Source organism: Ixodes scapularis, unplaced genomic scaffold (genome assembly GCF_016920785.2).
Source record: "Ixodes scapularis isolate PalLabHiFi unplaced genomic scaffold, ASM1692078v2 PGA_scaffold1__304_contigs__length_218370807, whole genome shotgun sequence".
In the NCBI taxonomy this organism is placed as follows: Eukaryota; Metazoa; Arthropoda; class Arachnida; order Ixodida; family Ixodidae; genus Ixodes; species Ixodes scapularis.
Window position 1 is genome coordinate 192,720,621 of NW_024609846.1, and position 21,685 is coordinate 192,742,305.

The 21,685-nt window shown below is 45.4% G+C and overlaps 1 protein-coding gene across 1 annotated transcript in view; it reads left to right on the plus strand.

Moving 5' to 3' along the window:
- The window catches only part of LOC8033658 (kinesin-like protein KIF12), a 173,021-nt gene extending 151,386 nt beyond the window's left edge, over positions 1–21,635 (plus strand). Inside the window, exons 8-17 of the mRNA XM_040213715.3 lie at positions 112–354; positions 2,153–2,271; positions 7,781–7,885; positions 8,218–8,298; positions 9,817–9,992; positions 11,604–11,711; positions 12,766–12,883; positions 13,635–13,759; positions 16,904–17,181; positions 20,692–21,635. Of these exons, the coding sequence (XP_040069649.3) occupies positions 112–354; positions 2,153–2,271; positions 7,781–7,885; positions 8,218–8,298; positions 9,817–9,992; positions 11,604–11,711; positions 12,766–12,883; positions 13,635–13,759; positions 16,904–17,181; positions 20,692–20,771 (1,433 nt within the window). The 3' untranslated portion in view covers positions 20,772–21,635. The remainder of the gene's footprint in view (positions 1–111; positions 355–2,152; positions 2,272–7,780; positions 7,886–8,217; positions 8,299–9,816; positions 9,993–11,603; positions 11,712–12,765; positions 12,884–13,634; positions 13,760–16,903; positions 17,182–20,691) is intronic.
- The last annotated feature ends 50 nt before the right edge of the window (positions 21,636–21,685 follow it).

Consider the following 21,685-nt stretch of genomic DNA (forward strand, 5'->3'; position numbering starts at 1 on the left):
CCCCCCCCCCCCCCCAACGCTCGCCTTCTCCCTTCTCTATCGAGGCTTACCACGGATACGAGAGCGAACGATTAGCTGCATCCCTTCGTGGGGCGTTCCCCTTCTACGCAGGGCGCAAGAACCGGCAGGTGCGGAGCCACGAGATGAACGAGCACTCGAGTCGGAGCCACACCATCCTGAGCATCAGCCTCGCGTCCGAGATCCAGGACCCGGACGACCCGAACACGTACATCCGACGCCAGGGCAAGCTAAGCCTCGTCGACCTGGCCGGCTCCGAGAAGACCAAGAAGACCAAGAGCAAGGGAAACACCCTCACGGAGGCCAACAACATCAACAAGTCCCTGCTGGTGCTCGGTGAGAACAACAATGAATGAAAATCACCTAATCCTCATCACGCTCGGTGTCATTATCAGTTATTAAATGCTTTAAGAGCCCATACGGCTTGACACAAGGCGTGGGGGTTGTAGAACATAGTCTTATGAAAGCAAAAAAAAATAGAAATTAACCTTAAAACATCGGTATTCAAAAATAGATTTTGCAAATAGATAAAAATAAGGAGCAAAAGAAAAATTGCAATACAAAAAACAACTAAAAACTAATCAATATGTATATTGTTATTATAGCTGCAAAATAGTTGGTTAGTTCTGTTATACATTTCACATTTATGATAAATTTATAGAACAGCTAACCGACTACTTGCCCAAAGACATCATCAATACAACCCTTATTTTGTAAGGGATCCTCTGTGGCGATCTAAAAGTCCGAAAAAGTTTCGGGGCTGGTAGCCGGTTCGTTTTCAGCTATCCCCCTTCAAAAAAATATTATCTCGTTCTATAAGTACCAATGGATCTACTAGCCCCGAAACGTTACGGGACTCTCAAAGTGTTATATAAGATCCCTAACCAACTAAGGCCAGTTTTGTTTCCCCATATTGCTCGTAAGACCTTGACTTTCAACTCCAGGTTAGTTTATCTCGAAGATATAATGATATATTCGGGTAACAATGATGTTAGACGGGACTTTTTAAGATAATATATTATTAAGATGCAGAGAAAATTGGGTGAACCACTCATGTGCACGCCTTACCAATCAACACAGGTTTCCATGAATAATGCTTTGAAACATAACATAGTTTTAACGTAACACGCTGACCATCATGTTCTGAATAAAAGGGAATTGTTAGGTTACCTTGAGATCAATTTATAGTGTTATATGTTGCCCATAAAAACCAAGAATATTATTTATTTATTTTATATTTTCCATCAACTTTGAATATGTGTCAAGAGATGTTATATTGCATATTAACGATTGTGTTCTAACTACCTCACATACGATTTTGGAAAGAGAAAGTGTAGAATTTACACATGCTCATTTGCTATCGGTAGATTATTTTCTTGCAACAAAACGGATGTTTTTTGTGAAAATAACTTTGCATTTCCCTATTGAAGCTGTTAGACACTAGTGAACAAAATTAAAGCAGAATGAGGTCTGAATGAATTTCTCCTATGTGGTCTTACTTGAAATCACCCTAGAAAGAGCCAACATGTGGAAATAATGAACATTACTTCTTTACTAATGGTAAGCATGACTACAACGCGGACCGTATTTCTTTTTTTTTCATTTTTTTTTTCTTTTCTTGAGAGCTTTAGCGCGCGTTCAGAGAGCGAAGAATGACGCGCCGTTTGTTCTCGAGTTGGTATGAGGGAGTTTAGAGAAACAAGCCTACCAAACTTTTTTGTGCGCATAATATTACGGTCATTATAATTTTGGACTAACGCAGTATGTACACTGCGTGGCATTGTCAGCGCGAACACGACATCGGCGCGCTTTCAACCGCATTCAACTAAATAGTAACCAAAGATTCCCGCTTATGCTAGTGCTGCAAGTGAACACTTTCCACCACAGCAGTAGTTGTGATGCCAAACCCCGCAACGCTGTTAGCGCGAAGAAGCGATTTCCAGTATTTTCTTTTCTTTCAGGTTTTGAAAACCTGAAAGAAAATAAAATACTGGCAATCGCTTCTTCGCGCTAACAGCGTTGCGGAGTGTATGTATGTGCGATTATTTAAACATTGTGGTCCAAACAACGTCGGTGAGCCCACCTACACCGAAGGTCATTTCCTCACTCGCTGAAATGCCCGTTCACTGTCCAGGCAACTGCATCTCCTGCCTGGCGGACCCGAAGAAGCGGTCGGGCCACATCCCGTACCGGGACAGCACGCTCACCAAGCTGCTCGCGGACAGCCTCGGCGGAAACGGCATGGCACTCATCGTACGTATACGCTGTGCCGGCATGCTCTGAGAATATTATATTACCACGAATGAAGGTGACCAGAGGATCAACAGTGAACTGCAAACAAAGGTTTAATCGGCGAACTTGTGCCAAACAAAATAAAAAAACGAGCATCGAGGTAGCAGAAAAGCGGGCGGCAATTTGGCGGCGTAACAGCAAGTGAGAGCGAGACTGACTCGACAAGGTGACTATCTCGAAAATTTAGCAAAGAAGCTTCGAGCGTCGCGCGGTCTGGGCGAGAATGAACAGGCACTTTCAAGGACAAGAAAGCATGAATGAAGGATAAAAGTTACGTCCGGAGCAAGAATAAACTCGAATCTTCTAGAAGCCCCTGACCGAGCGTTGCTTTTTGACCCTGCGGGCGGCAATATATTGATATACAAAGGACATTTGCTATGCCGTGGCTCGAATATTGTTTTCGTAGTCACTGACAGGTTTACAAGACGTAGAGCGCGGTCCACGCTTTTATAGCGAAGCTGTATACCTCTACCAGCAAAGAAAATTTTCGTGTCGTTGGCGTTGTAAGCAGAAAACTCCCGGCGAACAATTGAAGGCAGAACAGCATATCTCCTTTGAAATCAGGCATATAGCACACAGCTCAGTATCCGTATCAATAAAAAAAAACACAAGATGGATCATAAGGCGCGTGTAAATAATGGGAACACCCTCCCACGCGTTCCGGTGAAGATTCGCGTCCAATTTCCCAGTCTTGGCTGTGAATGACGTTGTAGTTACCGAACTGGGTGTTTTATCTCTTCTACTCAACCTGAACACAAAAAAAAAGTGCTGGGCCGGACGATATACCAAATGAATTTCTAAAAAGATAAGCCGAATTTGTAACAAAATATCTTGTTATAATAGTTACACAATCACTTAACAAAGGGCAACTTCCAAAATACTAAAAGTTAGCGAAAGTCATTCCCATTCATAAATCTGGAAACAAAAACGAATTCACGAACTACAGGCCCATCTCCCTTACCTGAACTTGCTGTAAATTGCTCGAACACATTGTTCTAAAGCATGTCTCCACCCACATCGAGAATAACCAAATACTTACTTCATATCAGCACGCTTTCAGACGTCACCTTTCAACAGTGACGCAACTTGTTGAAAGCAGTCACGATTTTTCTAGTGTCATAAACAATAGAGGACAGGTTGACGCCAGATTCATCGATCTGTCAAAAGTCTTTGACGAAGTATCTCACCCAAAGCTATTGTTTAAGCTAGACTCTATACTAGGAGCAGGAAAAATTCTCAGGTGGATTGAAGACTACCTTTTAGATCGCTACCAGTACGTAGTAATTAATGGGCACTCATCATTCAGAGGCAAAGTTTCATCGGGAGTCCCACAGGGATCAGTACTGGCACCCTTTTTTGTTCATAATATACATAAATGACTTGGTCAAAGATGTGAACGTAAAAATTCGCCTCTTTGCTGATGATTGCATACTTTATTCACAAATCAATAACCCAAATGACCAGATTAACCTAAATAATGCGCTTCAACACATTATAAATCGGTGGCATGATTGGCAGGTGGAAATAAATTCGAACAAAACTGTATTTATGACCATAACCAATAAAAGACAACAATACTCTTTTCCTTACCAGATAGGCAATAACCTCTTGAAACAAGTCGGAGAATACAAATACCTCGGCCTCAACATAAGTCAAAATTTGCGTTGGGACTCACAGATTCACTCCACAACTAATAAAGCTTTAAACCAACTGAGTTTCCTTAAACGAGTTTTAAAATCTCCTGCCACTAAATTACTAGCCTAGAAAACTTTAAAACGTCCAGCGCTGGAGTACGCCAACGTCGTCTGGTTCCCCCACACAGTTTTCGGCATCAATAAGATAGAAAGAGTTCAGAAAATGGCCGCGAGGTTTATCTGCAATAAATATAGTAGGCACGTCTCTCCCTCTGAACTTTGCAGGCAAGTGGGTCTCTCCTCTCCAGAAAAAAAGAGGAAAAATGGCTAGACTTAAATTTCTATACGAATTAGCCAACGATCACTTCAACCTACCAAAAGAAAATTATCTTGTCCATACAAGCAAACGGTTAACACAATACAACCATGGCAAGCTTTACGAGGAAGACGTCACTCATAATAACTGCTTTAAATTACCTTTTTTTCCCCGAACCATTGACGAATGGAACCACCTACCTCAAAATTTTGTTCATTCCTCTTCTATTGAAATCTTCCTCGATTACGTAGGTGCCCACATTTCATCATAAACTATTATTTTATGCTTTTTTATAAGTGAAATGTATATATTGTGTTGAAGTTGCTTACTAATTTTTCATTCTTGACTTCTATATTTGCTTTGAATATTGACCTGCAAATTCTGTGTTGAATATTTTTTTTTGCTTGTAATATTTCAAACTGTACCACCCTAGAACAACCCCGAATGGGGTTAGTAATATTGGCAATAAATAAATAATAAATTAGGTTTGCAGCTGCTTCGAAAGGGGTTGACATCACTCGAAACCCTCGTGTGAAGTGTGAACCGCATAATGGATGATAACGGCGCCCGCGAACAATGCCAAGCACGTTCCTTCTCCCCGCGTGTGTTTTCCGGTAAAGATTAAGGCTCGTTCACACTCTTGGGACCGAGTACGACCGAGAGAGACGAGACCTGTTGAAACCTCTTAAAATTTCTTAGGACGAGAGAACAGACTGCCCTTACAAAAATATGTATGGACACTCCTAGGACGTTCTATAGAGCAGCGTTCATAGGCAGAACGTAAAACATCTATAGGCAAACCACGACTGCTGTTGCCTTTGTGAAGTCGTCCTATGACTGCCCTATAGAATATTGGCCAACGGGCGTTCTATGGACGTCCTATATACTATTGACGATGTAAGACATCCTATAGCCTCTCTATAGTAAGACACCATTGGACTTTATAAGGACTCTATAGAGTGTGTACATAGGATCTTTACAGTGTCTATAGGGTGCCTGCGGAGAAGCCATACGAGGTCTACAGGGAGTCCCTTCAGGGTCCACAGGGAAGCCATACAGGGTCTACAGAGGGTCCTTATGGGGTCTGCAGAAAAACCATACAAGGTCTACAGGGAGTCCCTACAGGGTCCGTAGAGAAGCCACTCAGTCTGCAAGGGGTATAAACACGGGATCCGCACCCATCAACGTTACTAGAACAAGTCAGTTGGGCGGCTGTCAAAGAGCCTATTCTGAAAAAGCGGCGTCGATCCGTACTCGAGAACCGAACTAATTGCTATCGCAACGCCGCCATTTCTCCCGCAGCGGCAAATCGGAGAGCTGCACGACCGCGTCTATTGGCTTCGGAGTATCGATTTTCGACAGCGCGTGACTTCTATTTCGAGTTTAATCGGCCATTTAGACACCGAAACATACACGTTAGAAGGGACGCCATCCCCCGTCTCCCAGGCGGACGCGCCGAAGTTAGGACGCATCCAGGTCGGGACGCGCTACCTGAAGTCACCGGTGAGACCTGGCTGTATAAAAACAATATTAATTGTGCCGCAAAACCCTATAAGCTAATATTTTATGCAAACATCATGTTTTTGTCATTTTGTACTAATCTCCAATAAAGGTTTCTACAAAAAGAACTTTTTTCTATTTGTTTTTACGCAAAAACGTGCTTTGTGAAAGTTAATTTTTTTATGTAGGGTCCTTAGGGTGTCTGCAAAGAAGACATACAAGTTCTATAGGGAGTACGTACGGGGTCCGCAGGGAAGCCATACAGGGTCTACACAGGGTCCTCATGGGGTCTGCAGAGAAGCCATACAGGATCTGCGCGTAGTCCCTACGGGGTCCATAGGGAAGCCATTTAGTCTGCAGGGGGTTTTCGCAACGCGTCGCAGACCCAGCCTAGTACCGCTGTTCTACGACGGCTGTCCAGATGACCGCCATTTTGGTAGGCAGGCATGGCACTCTGGCGCCATCTATGCGGTGACCCTGGAACTGAATTTCACATGAGCGAAGGTTTTGCGGGATTTCCGAGGTCAAATATGCGTAATACCTGTAAGAAAGGCTCGTTTATAACGTTGACAAAAGTCTTTCGAGCCAATAAAGAAATTAAGGATAATGCGCGAGAGAAATAGAAAAGTTTACACTCCTACCCAATAGATGGTGCAAGTGTGTCCTCTCGTTGTAAGAGGTATTAAGAGGTTTTAAGGAACCCGGTACTAAGAGGTCGCAAGTTTGGAAACGGGCATTTGTGGTTGCGTAAGCTACACCAGCGGAAAAGTACCCAACAGCTAGCGTAGAAATCACGTAGTGACGTCACCACGCCTTTCAAGTGACATCGCAATGGGTAATCGTAGTGGGTGTCGTTTACAGCTTCGCTGTCCAACCACCTTCACAGTGTAGATTGGAGCCATAGTTTTGCTTTGTTTTGCGACTCGCTCTTCTGCGTTCAGATTGGCTGCAGCCGCGTTTTCATTGACTGTGGAGCGATAGTAAGTTTCTCGGGACTAGCCATGCTACGCGTCTCTTACGTTGCGAAAGAGAAACTGATACCACACACTTTGTGACTGCGCCGTCAAGATCGCTACTACTCGTCACTTTTTTTCACAATAACATGAGCCTTGTTCGTTTGTTTGCTGCTGTGCTGTGTAATGCAATTGAAATATTCCTCTTACGTGTTACTGTAATAGTGTATACCTCCCTCCCCCTGTAACATTCCTTGGGCCAGGGGTATTGTGAGAAGTAAATTAGTATATATAAATAGGAGGCACCGAAAGATAATGTAAGAAAGGGCAAGAGAAAATGCGTGCTTGGAGGAGCCCTGACAAATGATTGTTGTTGAGCCCGTAGCGCAGATCTGTGTCGGCTGCTCGGTAACTCTTCACTGCACTATTACGGGTGGTGCAGAAGAGAGGCGTCTTCCGAGGATGCGTTGTTCCGAGAATATGGTCTAGCGGCATCAACTATACATAGCCCGGTGGAAAACAATATCGTGCGTAGTAGTGATAATAACGGAGTGATCTGTAGTCTGACGAAGCGGAATTTTCTATCATTCAAGTTTGGGCAGATCCATAGATGACTATGCGAGCTGATAGCGGCCACGACCATTTTGCCGGACACACACACTCATACCGAGAAAAATATACTCAGATTTTAACTACGCCAGCTTATCAGAAATCATCCTGTGATTTCTGGGAAAACAAAATTTTAATAAGGATACAGATCATAATTAGTTTATGCATACTTATTGTCTATGTAAAAAAAAAAAAAACAATTAGCGCGCCTAGGTTTTGGGCAACGGTTCGGTTCGTTGACTGCCTATTATTTCAATCTAGTTTAACAGGAAGTCAATTAGATATCTCTGCCAGAGCAACTTAGCTTGAGAAAGCGTTACTTGACCCCATTTAGGTTTTTAAAAAAAACACTTATTACGCCCCCACCCGCACAATTACATCCCGAGTAAACAAAGAGAAATGCAAAACGCATCAATGTCTTCAGCTAAGTGATTTGTTATTTATTGCTATTATTTCAGGTGGCGTGTGTATCCCCGAGCGCATCCAACGCACCAGAGACCATAAACACCCTGCGATACGCCTCCAGAGCAAAGCGAGTCAAAACCAAGCCCATGGTTCGAATGGTAAGTATATTTGTCACTGAAATAAACCCCTATATGTGGTGCCAAACAAGGTTTCTTTCTTATAATATTTCTAATAATAGGATTCATGGTAATAAAACCCTAGACCCAGGAACACAGAGAGGGACGAACACAAGTCTCGGGTTTTATTACCATGAATCATCACCAGCTCGCTTGTTTTTTAAGTATCATTGCAGTAATAATAGGATGCGGCAATGATGCTAAACTGCGTAAAAAATATTTAACCTTTTGTGCATATTACGCAGGCCCTTGTTATATATCGCAGCACATCAAAAGACATCTATTTTTCCTAAACCAACATTGTGTGTTCCTAGGATCCACGAGAGCTGCTCATATTGAGCCTACGACGAGAAGTGAGGCTACTGAGGATGGAAAACAGCTACCTGAGGCAACAGGTAAGTGCATGATGGCAGCTATTTTCTTCGTTTAGTTTTACAGTGGTTCTTATATGGGGGTCCGTGAACCCCTTGGGGTCCGCGAAGGCATTCTAGGGGTCCGCGAAGCCCTGCCTCATTAGTCAAGCCCGGCAATAAAAGTTGTCTTTTCTCAGGTCGAGAAGAAACGTTTCAGTTTTCGGGCGAGTTTTCTCGTGTGTATATCAATAAGAGAGGTCTACTTCACACTAGCCCTTAATTATATCCATTTATTAAATTATTATCATATTTCACCTATACCTTTCTCCTCCCCTCATCAGGGACGGATCCAGAACTCCATTTTTTTTTTCTTTTTTTTGGAGGGGGCGAAAAATTTGTAAGGATACTATTCTCTCATTCTTTCTTGTGCACCGGCGGGTCAACCTATATCAAATTGCCCTCCGAGAAGGGGGGAGGGGGGGAGTCGACTTCGTTTGGGGTGCGGCCATCCCCGTCGCCCCCCCCCCCCCCCCCCTTCCCGCCCCCCTCGGATCCGCCACTGCCCCTCACCGATCAACAAGGGGTCCGCGAAACAGCGATGGTTGAGAACCACTGGTTTAGTATAAGAAATTGCATTGTATAGTAACTGAAAAGATAACGGCAGAGATGTATTGCAGTTGTCCCGCGTCCAGCGGGACAACTGCAGTACTTGTGTCATTGAAGGCTTCCACCTTCAGCAGTACTTGTGTCATTGAAGGCTTCCACCTTCAGTGACACTAAAGCGTGTCGTGAGCTTTGAGCAAGCAAACTCAACCACAGCACAATAGAAGGCAACGAGCACGTGCTGGAAGCCGCGGGTACCTAAAAAACACAGCCAGCGTTTTTTTTTTTTTTTTTTCAGTGGTTAGATATGAATCGAGGCTATTTTACGAGCAGTGCAAACTTCCCCATTTTGTTATGTCACAAGCAGAATAATAGGCACTGAAAATAGATAACCGAGGTCCAGAATAATAAGTATATGCACTTTAATTTTGTGCTTAACGACTCGAAATCGACAGAACTAAGGACAACCGTATGGCCGGGTTCACGGTTGCTGTTCGGCAAGTGTCGTGTGCATCTTTCACTTGCACTATCTCTGTCCTCGACCATGCTTAATGTTTAACAAAATGAGATAATGGTACGCTCTGAAACTTTGGTGCCTGGTCTCAACTGCTGGCGTCACTTTGACCGGAGACTAAACCTATAATCAAAGCGTTTTTTTTTTTCTTTTTTGGTGAGAGAAAAATATTATTTTTCTTCCAAACACGCGGTATATCATAGATTGCTTATAAATCTGGTGGTAATTATGAACGTTTTCAGGAGGCGATTTTTTGTCAGTTAATTTATTCGTCTGGTCATCGTCGATTGTTAAACTTGGGCTCCGACTACCAGATATTAGCCGGCTAAAATCAAAGTTGTTTATTTCAATACAAGTTGCTGTTACGAGGGCACGGATTATATTCAGGCGGCGGTCAAGAAGTTTTCATAGAGGTCTGTGTGAGATGTGGCTCTCTCGCCCAGATGATGACCAACGGGAGGCTCCAGCTGAACGGGATCGTCCCCGTGGGCGGAGTGTCCCCCGACGGAGACTCGGGCATCGACCTGATGCGGGAGGGACACCCTCCCGCCGAGGAAGGGGACCCGAGGAACGAGAGGGCGCTGCTGCACAAGTACATGACCGAGAACGAGAGCCTCAGGTGAGGCGGCACGCCACAGTCGAGCTCTGACTGGAAGGATTAGTGGGTCGACGCAAAGCTAGCTGCCTTCGTCTCTACTCGCTTCTCGAACGCGTTCGAACGCCGAACGCTGGCGTCCAACTACCGGTGTTCGCGTTACTGTGATTAACTGAACTTATATACGGCAAGTGCAAGATAAAAAGAATGGTGATTTTGTTTTTATTCATTACATCAGGGTTACTTGATTTAAGCGAGAATTGTTTTGCTTAAATTTATATGATTTATGTCCCTTCAGCTAGAAAAATAAAAAGATGTTTTGTCATTTTGTGAATAAGAGAGTATGGTAAAGATGATTTATATATATTATAGGTTCTTCGTGAGCTAAAAAAGCAGACATTTATCAATGCGTGCCGTCTATGAGACGATTTTCGTGCCGACTAAGCACCAGGTGCGGACTATGAACCGGGTGCGTACATCTAAGCAAAATCTTTCATTTTTGATCCCAAATTTTCCCCTGCGGACTACAGTCCGGAAAATACGGTACTTTCTCTCGAAAACAAACGCGGTCATGTGCATGCCACGGTTCTTCAGGATCTATTGAAAAACCGCTCGAGCCAGGGGGGATCGCTGCTCGAGTGGGCTAGCGCACACCGGCTCGGAGCACGTGGAGCGGAAGCTCGCTCCGTAGATGCCAGGGATCATGGGCTCAATCCTCCCCGTGCCCGTTTCAATCTGGATGAGCATCGTACCGGCGCGCGGTTGTGTAGCACTACTGCGTGCTGCACAATCAATACGCCAGGTTAGCGGTTGTATTGCACTGGCTAAATTGCTCATCCACAGCTGGGAAACAAGTCGCCCGGGGGGATCGGTGGCCGACTGGGCTAGCGCACACCAGGTCGGAGCACGTGGAGCGAAAACTCACGCTGCAGAACCCAGGGATCCTGGGCTCAATCCCCACCCCTGGCCGTTTCGATCTGGATGAGCATTGTACCGCGGCGTGCGGTCGCGTATCACTACTGCGTGGTGCACGTTAAAGACCCCAGGCTAGCGGTTGTACTGTACTGGCTAAATTACTCATCTACAGCGAGTGGCTCGTCGCAACTTTGAAATGGCTGACCAACTACACGCTGTATAAATATCCACACAACCCCAATTATTTAGACAAGTCGCCGTTGAGGCAGACTAAGTTCTAGGCTGGATAAACATGTACGCACAACACAATTACTTTAATTTGAGTCAGAAAAAGCAGGAGTTTGTCTTGTCGACAAAAACTGGATTATGTCTCGTTGCCTATAACGGGCTTAGCTCGACTCAATAAAAACAGGCTTATATATTCTCATTTAAAACGCGATTCCCTCTCGTCAACCACAACAGGATTATTTCTTCTCAGCAAAAGACAAATTTATGTCTTATCAACATAAACAACATTTTCTCGTGAAACGGAAGACCTGTTAAAAAGAGCCTCAAAAATGGTAAATTAGAATAAAAAAAAAATAAAGACCTGCAGGATGTCGATCGCCAGCTTTCCGTCTCATGGTCACATCGACGATAACCGATTTTATGTATCGTCTACTTGGCGTTCTGCCCTTCTGCGAAAGACGACCCTTACACAGTTTTCTCGTGCCGCTTCAGGGTCGAGAACGCCACCATGCACCACATGAGGGAGATGCTCGTCAGAGACCACGAGCTCGTCTGCCGGGAAAACGAGCGCCTCCTGAAAAGACTCGGTGCCCTTGAAAGGTGGGATTTTGCCGTTGAACGTCATCTGTTTTAACCATCTTTGGTTCTCCCTTTCCCTAGCCGGGTAGCGACTTGACCCCTTGACCGGGCCATAAGAAAGGCCCACTCCTCTTCTCCAAGCTCGAAACAAACAAGCCAGAACTAGCCTTCGGAAGAGCGCCCGTGACGTCGATCCCTCCTTGTTCGCGCTTGCGTAGCACTGATCACGTCACTTGCGGCGCGCGCACGTGGGTTCTGGAGCCGACTAGGGAGCCTTCATGTGCGCTTTGCTAGGGTAATGCCACCCTTTGTAATACCACTCGCCGACAAACCAGCAGCCATTTTGGTCCTTGGCGATAATCTTTGTGCTTATAACCCTCCCGGAAACAAGCACTTTATCTCACAAGTTCGGAGCAGCGTTGTGGAACCCACAGAGGGAGGATTATCATTTCCCCCCTCGAATGGAAGGACCGATGGACACAAAGGCCACTTTCCGGCGCACGAGGAAACAATGAGAAACAAAATGGCGGTTGACGAGGGTCTGGGAAAGGGAAACAGGCAGTTGGCATCACCCTATGCGAAGCGAACATGAAGGCACCCTAGAGCCGACGCAGTGCGGAGAAATCGACGTCACGGGCGCTCTTTGACGGTTCACTGTCGGTTTGAAACCGTGAACAAAGATGACGCTCCTCACCCCGTGGCGCCCACTACGAATTCGCTAGCTAAAATATTACTTCACAACGGCTAGAGTATAATGAGGTCGATCGTCGATTCTCCAACTGCATTATGCCCCAAAAGCTCAACATGGTAAAGAAACCCTTTTTTTTTTTTATCAAAACAAAAATGCCAATAAATATTTTTTTTTGAAAATTAGCGAACTGATTAGCCAATTTTGCATTGCCCCATGGCCCCTAAGTTAGCTCCAAATATAAAAAAAAAACTAACGTAAGTTCCCTTAAAAAATAGTTAAAAACGTATTTGTACACATACTTTGCTTTGCTTTTTCCCGGCATGTGTCTCTATTTATAAGTTATAACTTATAACTCATCACTTACAAACGGTGTTTCGCGTGCAGGGGCTACGCACCGGACAGTGCCGAAAGGTCGGCAACGCCTCAGCGCGTCACACCGACGATAGCAGTGGACCGTGAATCTCTCGGTGGAAGCAGTGACGCCAGGAAACAAAGCAGACAGGTACTCGTGCACTGTCACTGACACGAAGCAAACTCCTGTCTCAATCCCCATATAAGTGGGACGGCATCGAGACTGAGCTGACGTTAGTTAAAGCAATGGGTTTAAGTAACGGGTTTTGAGCCACACATTTATCTGGCTCAAATCCAGTGCCGTAGCTAAACCATCCGGCACAAGGGGTATCCTTCTGTCTTTCGTAGCCGCCCCCCCCCCCCCCCTTCTTTACTCCCCGAGATAGCAACCAACCAGTAAAGCAGGGACAAAGAGGGGGGCCGCCAAAGATCCCCCCCCCCCCCCCCGTGGCTGGGCCGCCTAATGCCCTCCCCCCCCCCCTCCCTCCCTCCCTCCCTCCCCCCCCCCCCCCCTTCCCGCCCTCGGGCCCCCCTTTGCTACGCCACTGCTCAAATCACTCTTGGAGAATTATACGGCCGCAGTGCCTAGCATAACCATTACCGAAGAAGTTGCGAAGGCTTCAGCAATATGAGATTTCAAATCATATTTCTGCCCCCAATTCAGGGGAACCTTATTTCACTTTTCAAAGTTCTGCTCCTGCCACATAGGACTTCACATAAAGTTTTGAGTGCGCAAGTTGATACTGGAGCATCCAGATGAGCTCATTTTTACAGTAACACAATATTGCCTCCTCAAATGGGGCTCAAATTATCGCGTGAGGAATTTTCTGCGTGGATATAAGCAGAATGAATGAGATGGATGAAGAAATGAAATGTGTGTCTCAAAGTTGCCACTTGTGCAGGCAACACCAAAAAGACCAAGAGGGGATCCAAAGTCAGTGAAGGCTAGTGCCACTTCGAGTCGAAGTTTCAACACCATCAGAGAATCACCCAAATTGTCTCCAACAGTGCGTAAAATTGGGAAAAGGTAAGTTCTGCATTCGTGCAGTATTAAACACCTCCGAATTGCGGGGAATGTGTTTAAGATCTCAGCGATTTGAGTAAATTAACTAAAGCAAATAAATTGGGCATAGGGAACTCAATATCTGGATCCCTAAGTAACGATTTTTGTTATTAATAAAAAAAATACAAAGAGAAATTTGAACGGCTGGAAAAAGAAGCATCTTCATCTTCAATTTTGGCACTGAATGATTGATTAGGTATCCGACGCCATTCATTTCCATGCAGTCGTGGGCTTTATCGATTGCAGATTTCTCATCGGAAATTTTCAAAAATCGCTTTTAGTTATCGAAACAGCAACGGCAAGCTCTAAAACGTTCGCATCTGGTCTGGGCCGCTAGCGCTACGTTCAAATCAAAATCAAAATGCTTTATTTTTCTTCATTTGGAGAGGGAAGACAGAGAAAAAATCAACATAACAGTTGCTTGACAGGTCTCCATCTCCCCTCAGCAGCAGCCGAGACAGCACACAAAACAGTTAACACAAAAAGAAATGGTTTATGTTATTGAGCTTTCGGAGGTGGGTAATTTATTCTTGATTTCCTGCCCACTGTATTGAAACAGCGTAATATTTCCGAGGATTTTAAAAGTATGAGACTCGGAGCACATAATAATAAAACATAAATCACTGTTTCTAATTATCGGGAACATTTTGTATTGAGACAGTAGTAGCTCCTGTAAAGTCACCTTTCCCGTGTACACCGATGTGGTGCGGTCAAACAACCTTTACGAACGCTCACGGTCGATAGATTGTATGAGGGGTGTCGCCGTCCATTCGTTTCTAACACCATTCATTAAAGGGGTTAGGACACAAAAATAAAGCGTTTGTGCCTTGTCAGTCTTGAGGGCAGTATTGCTCTTAGGAACTCGGAGGAACTAATAGAGGGTATTTCTCCCCTGCATCGGGGCTCGTACGCACGTTGATGTCCTTGGACATCAAAGATTTATATTATTCTTTGGATAGCGTGTTGTTGCTCGAAAGGGTTAGGGAGCTTTTAGAAACAAAATTTAGTCTCATTTCAGGCCAAAGCGGGTATCTCGGTAGTGGAACTTCTGACGTGCTATCTGAAGGCCAAAGCGGGTATCTCGATACTGGAACTTCTGACGTGCTATCTGAAGGCAACTGTGCTTAACTTTAATGGTGACTGTTATATACAGCGGAAAGGTATGTGCATTGGTTCGGCGGTGGCTCCAGTGTTGACTGAGTTTTTTCTTAATACTCTTGACAAGAAAATAACAGATTTTGTTGGCTCTTTAAGTGTTGAAGGAGTTTTGGTTCGGAGGTTTGTTGATGACATCTTGGTTTGTGCTCCGAATCAGCTTTCCGCTACTGAGATCCATGACTTTATTTTGACCGCTGCACCGGAATTGAAATTCACCTCTGAATCAGCGAAAGATGGGAAGTTGCAGTTTTTGGACTTGCAACTATTGAATAAAAAGGGGCTTTGCTGGTCTTATGGGACGGAAACCGTAAAGAGGGTTCTTTCTAGATGGAGTGCTCATTCTAAACTTGTTAAAGGGGGGGGGGGGGGGGGGGGAGAGAGATCACTAATTGGCAGTGCACTGAAGAAATCTTGTTTCCATTATGTCGGGAACGCTTTCGGCGTTCAAATCAAACGTCTACGGTATAGTTTAGATTTTATCGTTTCTAGTGCACGTAGACTGCCTGTACGCGCATCGGTGAGCGCTGAGAGGGTTCAAGGTGGAACCTTTGCTGTGATTCCTTCGGGTGCAAAACTTAACGTTAATGTGGTTTTTAAGACGGACTTTCGTTTAGACAAGCTCACCCCGTTTACCTTCAGACGCGAGGGATGTTGCGGGAAAAAACACAGAGATCCCTCAGTCTCCTGTGTCGCAGAGGTGGTCTACAAGATCCCCTTTGACTGCGGATTGTGTTATGTTGGTCAGACGGGGCGTTGTTTGAATGACCGTTTTACGGAACATAAAAGGAGTGTAAAGGCCCGTTCACACTCTTGCGACCTAGTAAGACCGAGAGAGAGCAGACCGGTTTTTAAGCCTCTTGCGATCTCTGAGGACCAGCTCCGCTGCAGCGCATCCGGTCCTAAGAAGTCGCAAAAGGCGTAAAAACCGGTCTGGTCTCTCTCGGTCGCACTCGGTCGCAAGAGAGTGAACGGCGGCGCAGAGTTCTCAGTTGGCAAATCCTGTTGGTTCTTGTAATTTCTGTTCCCCTCTTTGGGATGAAACCTCCGTTCTGTGTAATGAAAAAGAATTGTTTATAGACTCTCTGCATTCGCGAGCTAAAGAATTGTGTGAGCCAGCCGTCCGTGGTTATCAGTAATCGGACGAAAGAGTTTTTGCTTGTGCGAGGGGGCTTTGTAAACTTGGGGGGGGGGGGGGGGGGGGGGGGCGCGGGGAGAAAATGGGGAAGCGTTTGCTTGGAAGTAGGAAATGGAGATTAGGCTTCAGCGGTTTGTAGGTCGCCTTGTGTGTTGAACTTGGGGCTGTCTGGGGCGAACTCGTTAGCAGTGGCGTCACAAGGGGGGTGCGGGGGGGGGGGGGGGGGGGGCGCGGACGGCCTCGGGTGCAGCGCTCCGGGGGGTGCCGCAATGGGCCACGAGAAGGGGAGGGAGGGGAAAGTCGCAGGCGGCGAGCGGAGGAGGGTATTGCGGAGGGCGACGAGCGGTGGTGGTGGGGAGCGGGGTTGGAGGGCGGGGGGGGGGGGGGGGGGGGGGGGGTCGCTGCGGGCCACCTCCTTGGGTGCCGCTGACTCTGGTGACGCCACTGCTCGTTAGTTGCCTTTTTTATGCGTTTGAGTTCTCTTTTTCTCTTTTACATTTGTCTGAAGGTCTATTTATTAATTGGTGTGCTCATATCAATAAAGTTCAGCTGCGTTTGAGATTATGTTGTGTTCCTCCGTTTTTTTATCCTTCCCCATCTCAGGGTTTATAAGACGTCGATTAATTACCAGCTCGCCTGCACTCTATCACTGCTTACAAAGCGAGTAGGTTGTTTTTGAAATGGAATGCTCATAGGCTAATTAGTATATACACCAAGTTTCGCGATTGTCAGAGCTCTAGTAATCAAACTTTGCTTAATTACAGAAGCTGCGCTATCATTACAGATCGTTCAGACTTTCCCAATTTTTATTTCAGTCTGAACGACATCGTGAAGACGACCACAGAGAGCACCTTAGTGCCCCAACCGAACCAGGAGACGGACGAAGAAGCCAAAGCGCGCCGTAGAAACTCGTGGGGTAGCGGCATCCCAAAACTGAAGGAAAAGCTGGCAGGCCGTGCGTCAAGTAACGCCAAGGTTGTGGCAGACAAAGGACGTGCAGCCAACACCATCGTGGCAGCACTAACTCCGAGGAGCATACGGAGGACCGGATCCAACAGGGTAGCACCTGCCCCGACAGGAAATCACCAGAAAGGTACACTATGAAATTTATATGGGCCCATGCTGGACTAAAAAATGTAGCGAACGCTGCGGCCCCTTCAAGGAAGTTTTTGTAGATCGTTTTCGCCGTCCCGTAACGGCTCTCTGCAACCCGCTACGATACGATACCCGGAACTGTGCAGTCAAGGCCATCAACGCGCAGGCGCAGTAGCGGCTTCTTCGTTGCTGGGGGCCTAGAGGAGGGGGAAACACGGTCTACGAAAACTAGAGCGTTTTCGCCGTCCCGCAACGCTGTCCGCAACCCGCTACGATACCCGGAACTGTACGGTCAAGGCCATCCCAGCGTAGCGCAAGAAGGTTCTGAGAATATTCCGGGAATGTCCAAAAGAACATAGGCAACATTCTTGGAATGTTGCAAATTTACGTAAGAACATTCTATCAACACTGTCAGAATGTGGCGCAGGCACTTATCGCTACATTTGGGGAATGTTTTTTTAAGGGACATTCTTAAAACATTCTGAGAATGACGTAGCACATTACCGGGGCATTCAATCAACATTCAAATATCCTAAAAAGGTTCTAAGAACGTGCTCAGAACATCCAAAGAACTTCTGTAACTTTTTTGAAATGTTGCAAATTTATGCAGGGGCATCCTTTCAATCTCCTCAGAATGTGGCATGGGTACATCGCTATATTCAAGGAACAGACTCTGAGGACCACAAGGAAACTGATCCCTTGTGCTAAGTTTCCAGAAACTCCACTTTATTTACATAGTTTTGGCAAAAAGTGGCATATAGTGGATGGTGTTTCGAACCACAGGTTGCGGGAGAGCTCTGTAAGACAGGGGCGGATCCAGAACTCTGTTCTGGGGGGGAAGGCGGAAAAATTTTTAAGGATACTATTCCTCCATTCGACGGAGGGGTTCTCCAAGTTCAGAGTACAAGTGTGCCTGCTAGGGTGCGACCTACCTATTTTGGACCACATGGCAGGCCGGTAATCGGTTTTATTTGGAGGATTCGGGGGTCTACCCATGTCAAATTGCCCTCCAAGGGGGGAGGGGTGGGGTCGACATAGTTTGGGGGGGCGGCCGCTGCCGTCGTCCCCTCCCCTTGGATCCGCCCCTGCCGTAAGATGGGCTTTACCTGCGAAAATTCTAGGCATGTTCACAAGCGAACGTTCCAAGAATGTTGTGCATACGAATGTTTGAAGGGGAACGTTCCGAGAACATTGTGCATAGGAATGTTCACTAATGAACGTCCCTAGAAAGTTGAGGAGCTTACCTTATAGGGAATGTTCGCATACAAACGTTCCTAGAACGTTCCGAATGGTGTTTTAACATTCCTTCAACATTCAGAACATCCAAGGAATGTTTGCACAACATTGCGTGCCACTTGGGTCGGCGTGCAGGCGCAGTAGCGGCTTCTTCGTTGCGGAGTGCTTAGCGGAGGGGGAAACGCGGTCACCGAGAATTCTCCAATAAGAGCAACGGAGGCGAAGCACGCGACAACCCTTCCCAAAAGTAAATGAGATGAGCGTAACGCAAGCAGTTGGGGAAGAGGGGAAAGTGGAACTGCACCCTCTTACTTGGACATTCGTTTGTGTGTTTCAGACATCGCCTTTCTCCCCCTACGCTCTCAAAAATAGGGGGTGAAGTACTTACACCCATATATAACAATACTCGTCCCATATACAACACCGCAAAACTACATTCCGACGTTCAGTCCACTGACGTCGAACTGACGACACCAACTTTTACGAGCGGCTTGATAGCTACGTGCTATAACTTACAAAATGGCTAATGGATGTATCAAAGACTACACAAAAAAAAACACACAAAAAAACACTGAAATTTTGCAGCAGGGCCAACAAAACCTTGAGTGGCGTCCTGTAGTCTTTAATGCATACATTAACTATCTTACTAAGTTGTATCACTCGACTACCAAGCCGCTCCGAAAGTTGGTATCATCGGTTCGACGTCAGTTGACTCAACGTGGAATCATAGTTTTTGGGCTGTTATATATAGGACAAGAGGTGTAAATACTACACCCCCTATTTCCGAGTGTAGAAAATTAGCCCGTCACTCAAAATTCGCACAAAAGCGACTTTCCTCTCTCCCGCTTGTGGCTTTGACAGCACTGCGCGCAACTAGATAGAGTATAGTGACGTGTCTCCCTCCGACGTGCTCTTTGGATCACTGGGACTCCAACATTCAGAGACATTCCGTGCTAGCTTTTTTGCGAGGCCTCACATGGTGCCTATACATTAAAAGCGTTAAGACATGCTAAAAACAAAATATGAGACAACTATACTTTTAGGACTCGTATGTTTCAGTATTTTAGCTAAATTTAATTTATAAATGGCGAGATAGTTTCGTGGATAAATCGACTCGTATGCAAGACCTTCTCATCCACCACATTTGGGAAGGCTGCCATGCTTGGCGGGTCGGTGACGTCCCTCGCCCACTGCGTGGTGTCCCTTGGCACGCACATTTGCACTTGAGCGCAATGCGTTCCATAGCGGCAAGAGGACACGTTGCGAAGAGCGCTTGCGCAAAGCTTGTACACACAGTTGCGTTGACACAGAATAGAGCGCAGTCAAGAGCCAATAAGACCGCCATCATCGCTAGCGGCTCACAAATGTGCAATAGGAACACGTGGCACACTGCTTGTAGGAATGTGCTGCATGTAGGAATGCTTTCGGATTCCTACATGTAAGTAGTCTTAAGTGTCTCTGCTGAATGTTTTTATTTTTGTGTTGGCCTGTATTTTACAAATTGTTCCGAGGTATAAGTCTGAGTTTGAGACGTCGTCCTGTCTATTTTCTGTCCCTTCAACGTTTCGATGTTTCTTCTCTACCCCAGTCTCAGGTTAATTCAACATGGTTAATATTCACCAGCTCGCCCGCACCCCTACAATTTTTTCTATGATCATCCCAGAAGCAGGTTTGGTCCCCTTTTCTTGTGGTCCAATGTTGTCCCCACAGGCAAACACGCTAGTTTTCCAAACCTTCGCGGTTTTGGATAAAGTGGGACGTCGACTGGCAGAGTTAGAGAGCTGAGTTTGAGACGTCGTCCCGTCTATTTTCTGTCCCTTCTACATTTTGATATTTCTTCTCTACCCCAGTCTCAGGTTAATTCAACATGAGGTATATGTTCAATCTTCAGTATTTTACCTGCACTGTAGAATCGGCAGCAATTTACTTTTATTGAATATATGGAAGCTAAATTTGCCTGCGCTTTAGAATTAAGGGTGCTTTAGAATCGTGCAAACACGCCAACTGATTAATCTGAAACACCATGTACCTCGTTAAATAGGCTCCTCGGTAATTACTAATTCTAATACGAAAAAAAAAAAAAATCTGCATGATGGTTAGTTTGCACAGAAGTTTGCCCGGCATTTGGTAAAACAGTTTGTTTATGCAACAGGGTGCAACTGAACACATGACACACGCAATATTGCTGCTCGAATTTACTGGATCATAAGGAAAATCAAGAATGGTTGTCAACAGCCAAGTGAAAAGTTTCTCTGAACAATGACTCTTCCAGCGGACACAAAACGAAGCAGTGCCTCCCAAACAGTATCAGGACTGGACACTTCCCAAGACCCAACCAAAGGACAAAGTTGAGGATGAAGCCACCCTGCAACTCGTCTTCAGTGCACGGGACGAACACTGCACTAACTGTGGTGCAGATCTCGACCAGTGTTTTTCATTATCATCCAGTGATTGATACAATTCCCCCAGAACCTTGCATACAGATTTGGCCATTCCCATCTAGCAGTCAACAGGAGACCTCAAAACTTTAAGGGCATAGCAAACGCTCACCACTCGAGTCCCCATTTAAATGTAGTACCTCAGTACAACAACCGACAGTACGCGGGCAAAGCAACTCTGCTGCATAACCTTATCACAGTTCCCAATATATTGGGGTTTCACTTACTACTAAGTCCCCAAATGAAATTTGTGATGTAAATTGGAAATGTAAAAGTGTAAAATGTACTAAAAAGTAAATTTGTGATGACACCGTGACATCCCAACCACCTCCAGACTTGGAAAAGTGTGACGGCATTTGAAAGACTACAAACACTTCTGCCATAACCAAATGAAAAACAAATTAAGACAGCCTTCCAAAATGTTTTAAACTAAGAGACCAGTATGTTCTTTGCCTGTCCCCTAATTGGTGTCTACATGATCAGACAAAGATTATTGAATTATGGCCTTTAGAAGTAGTCATCCCCCAAGTATTTCATGACTTTCCCCAGGGACGTAAAAAATTCAGTCATGTTGCGTAACAAAATGCGCAACATGAGAAGCCCTTCCCGTATAGAACATTCTGATCTCAAGTTTACTTGAAATGAAACAATCCTTTACAATGTCCTCAGTGACCCTGTAATCATGTTTAGTTTATTTCCCAATTAAGGTGGAAACAATTTCAAGACATAATACCTGAGTAAAAAAAACTATATTTTTCCTAAAATAATCTTTACTGTGCAGGGAGTTCCAGGAAAATTTAATTTACGTGTAGAGAAGGAATGTCTTGT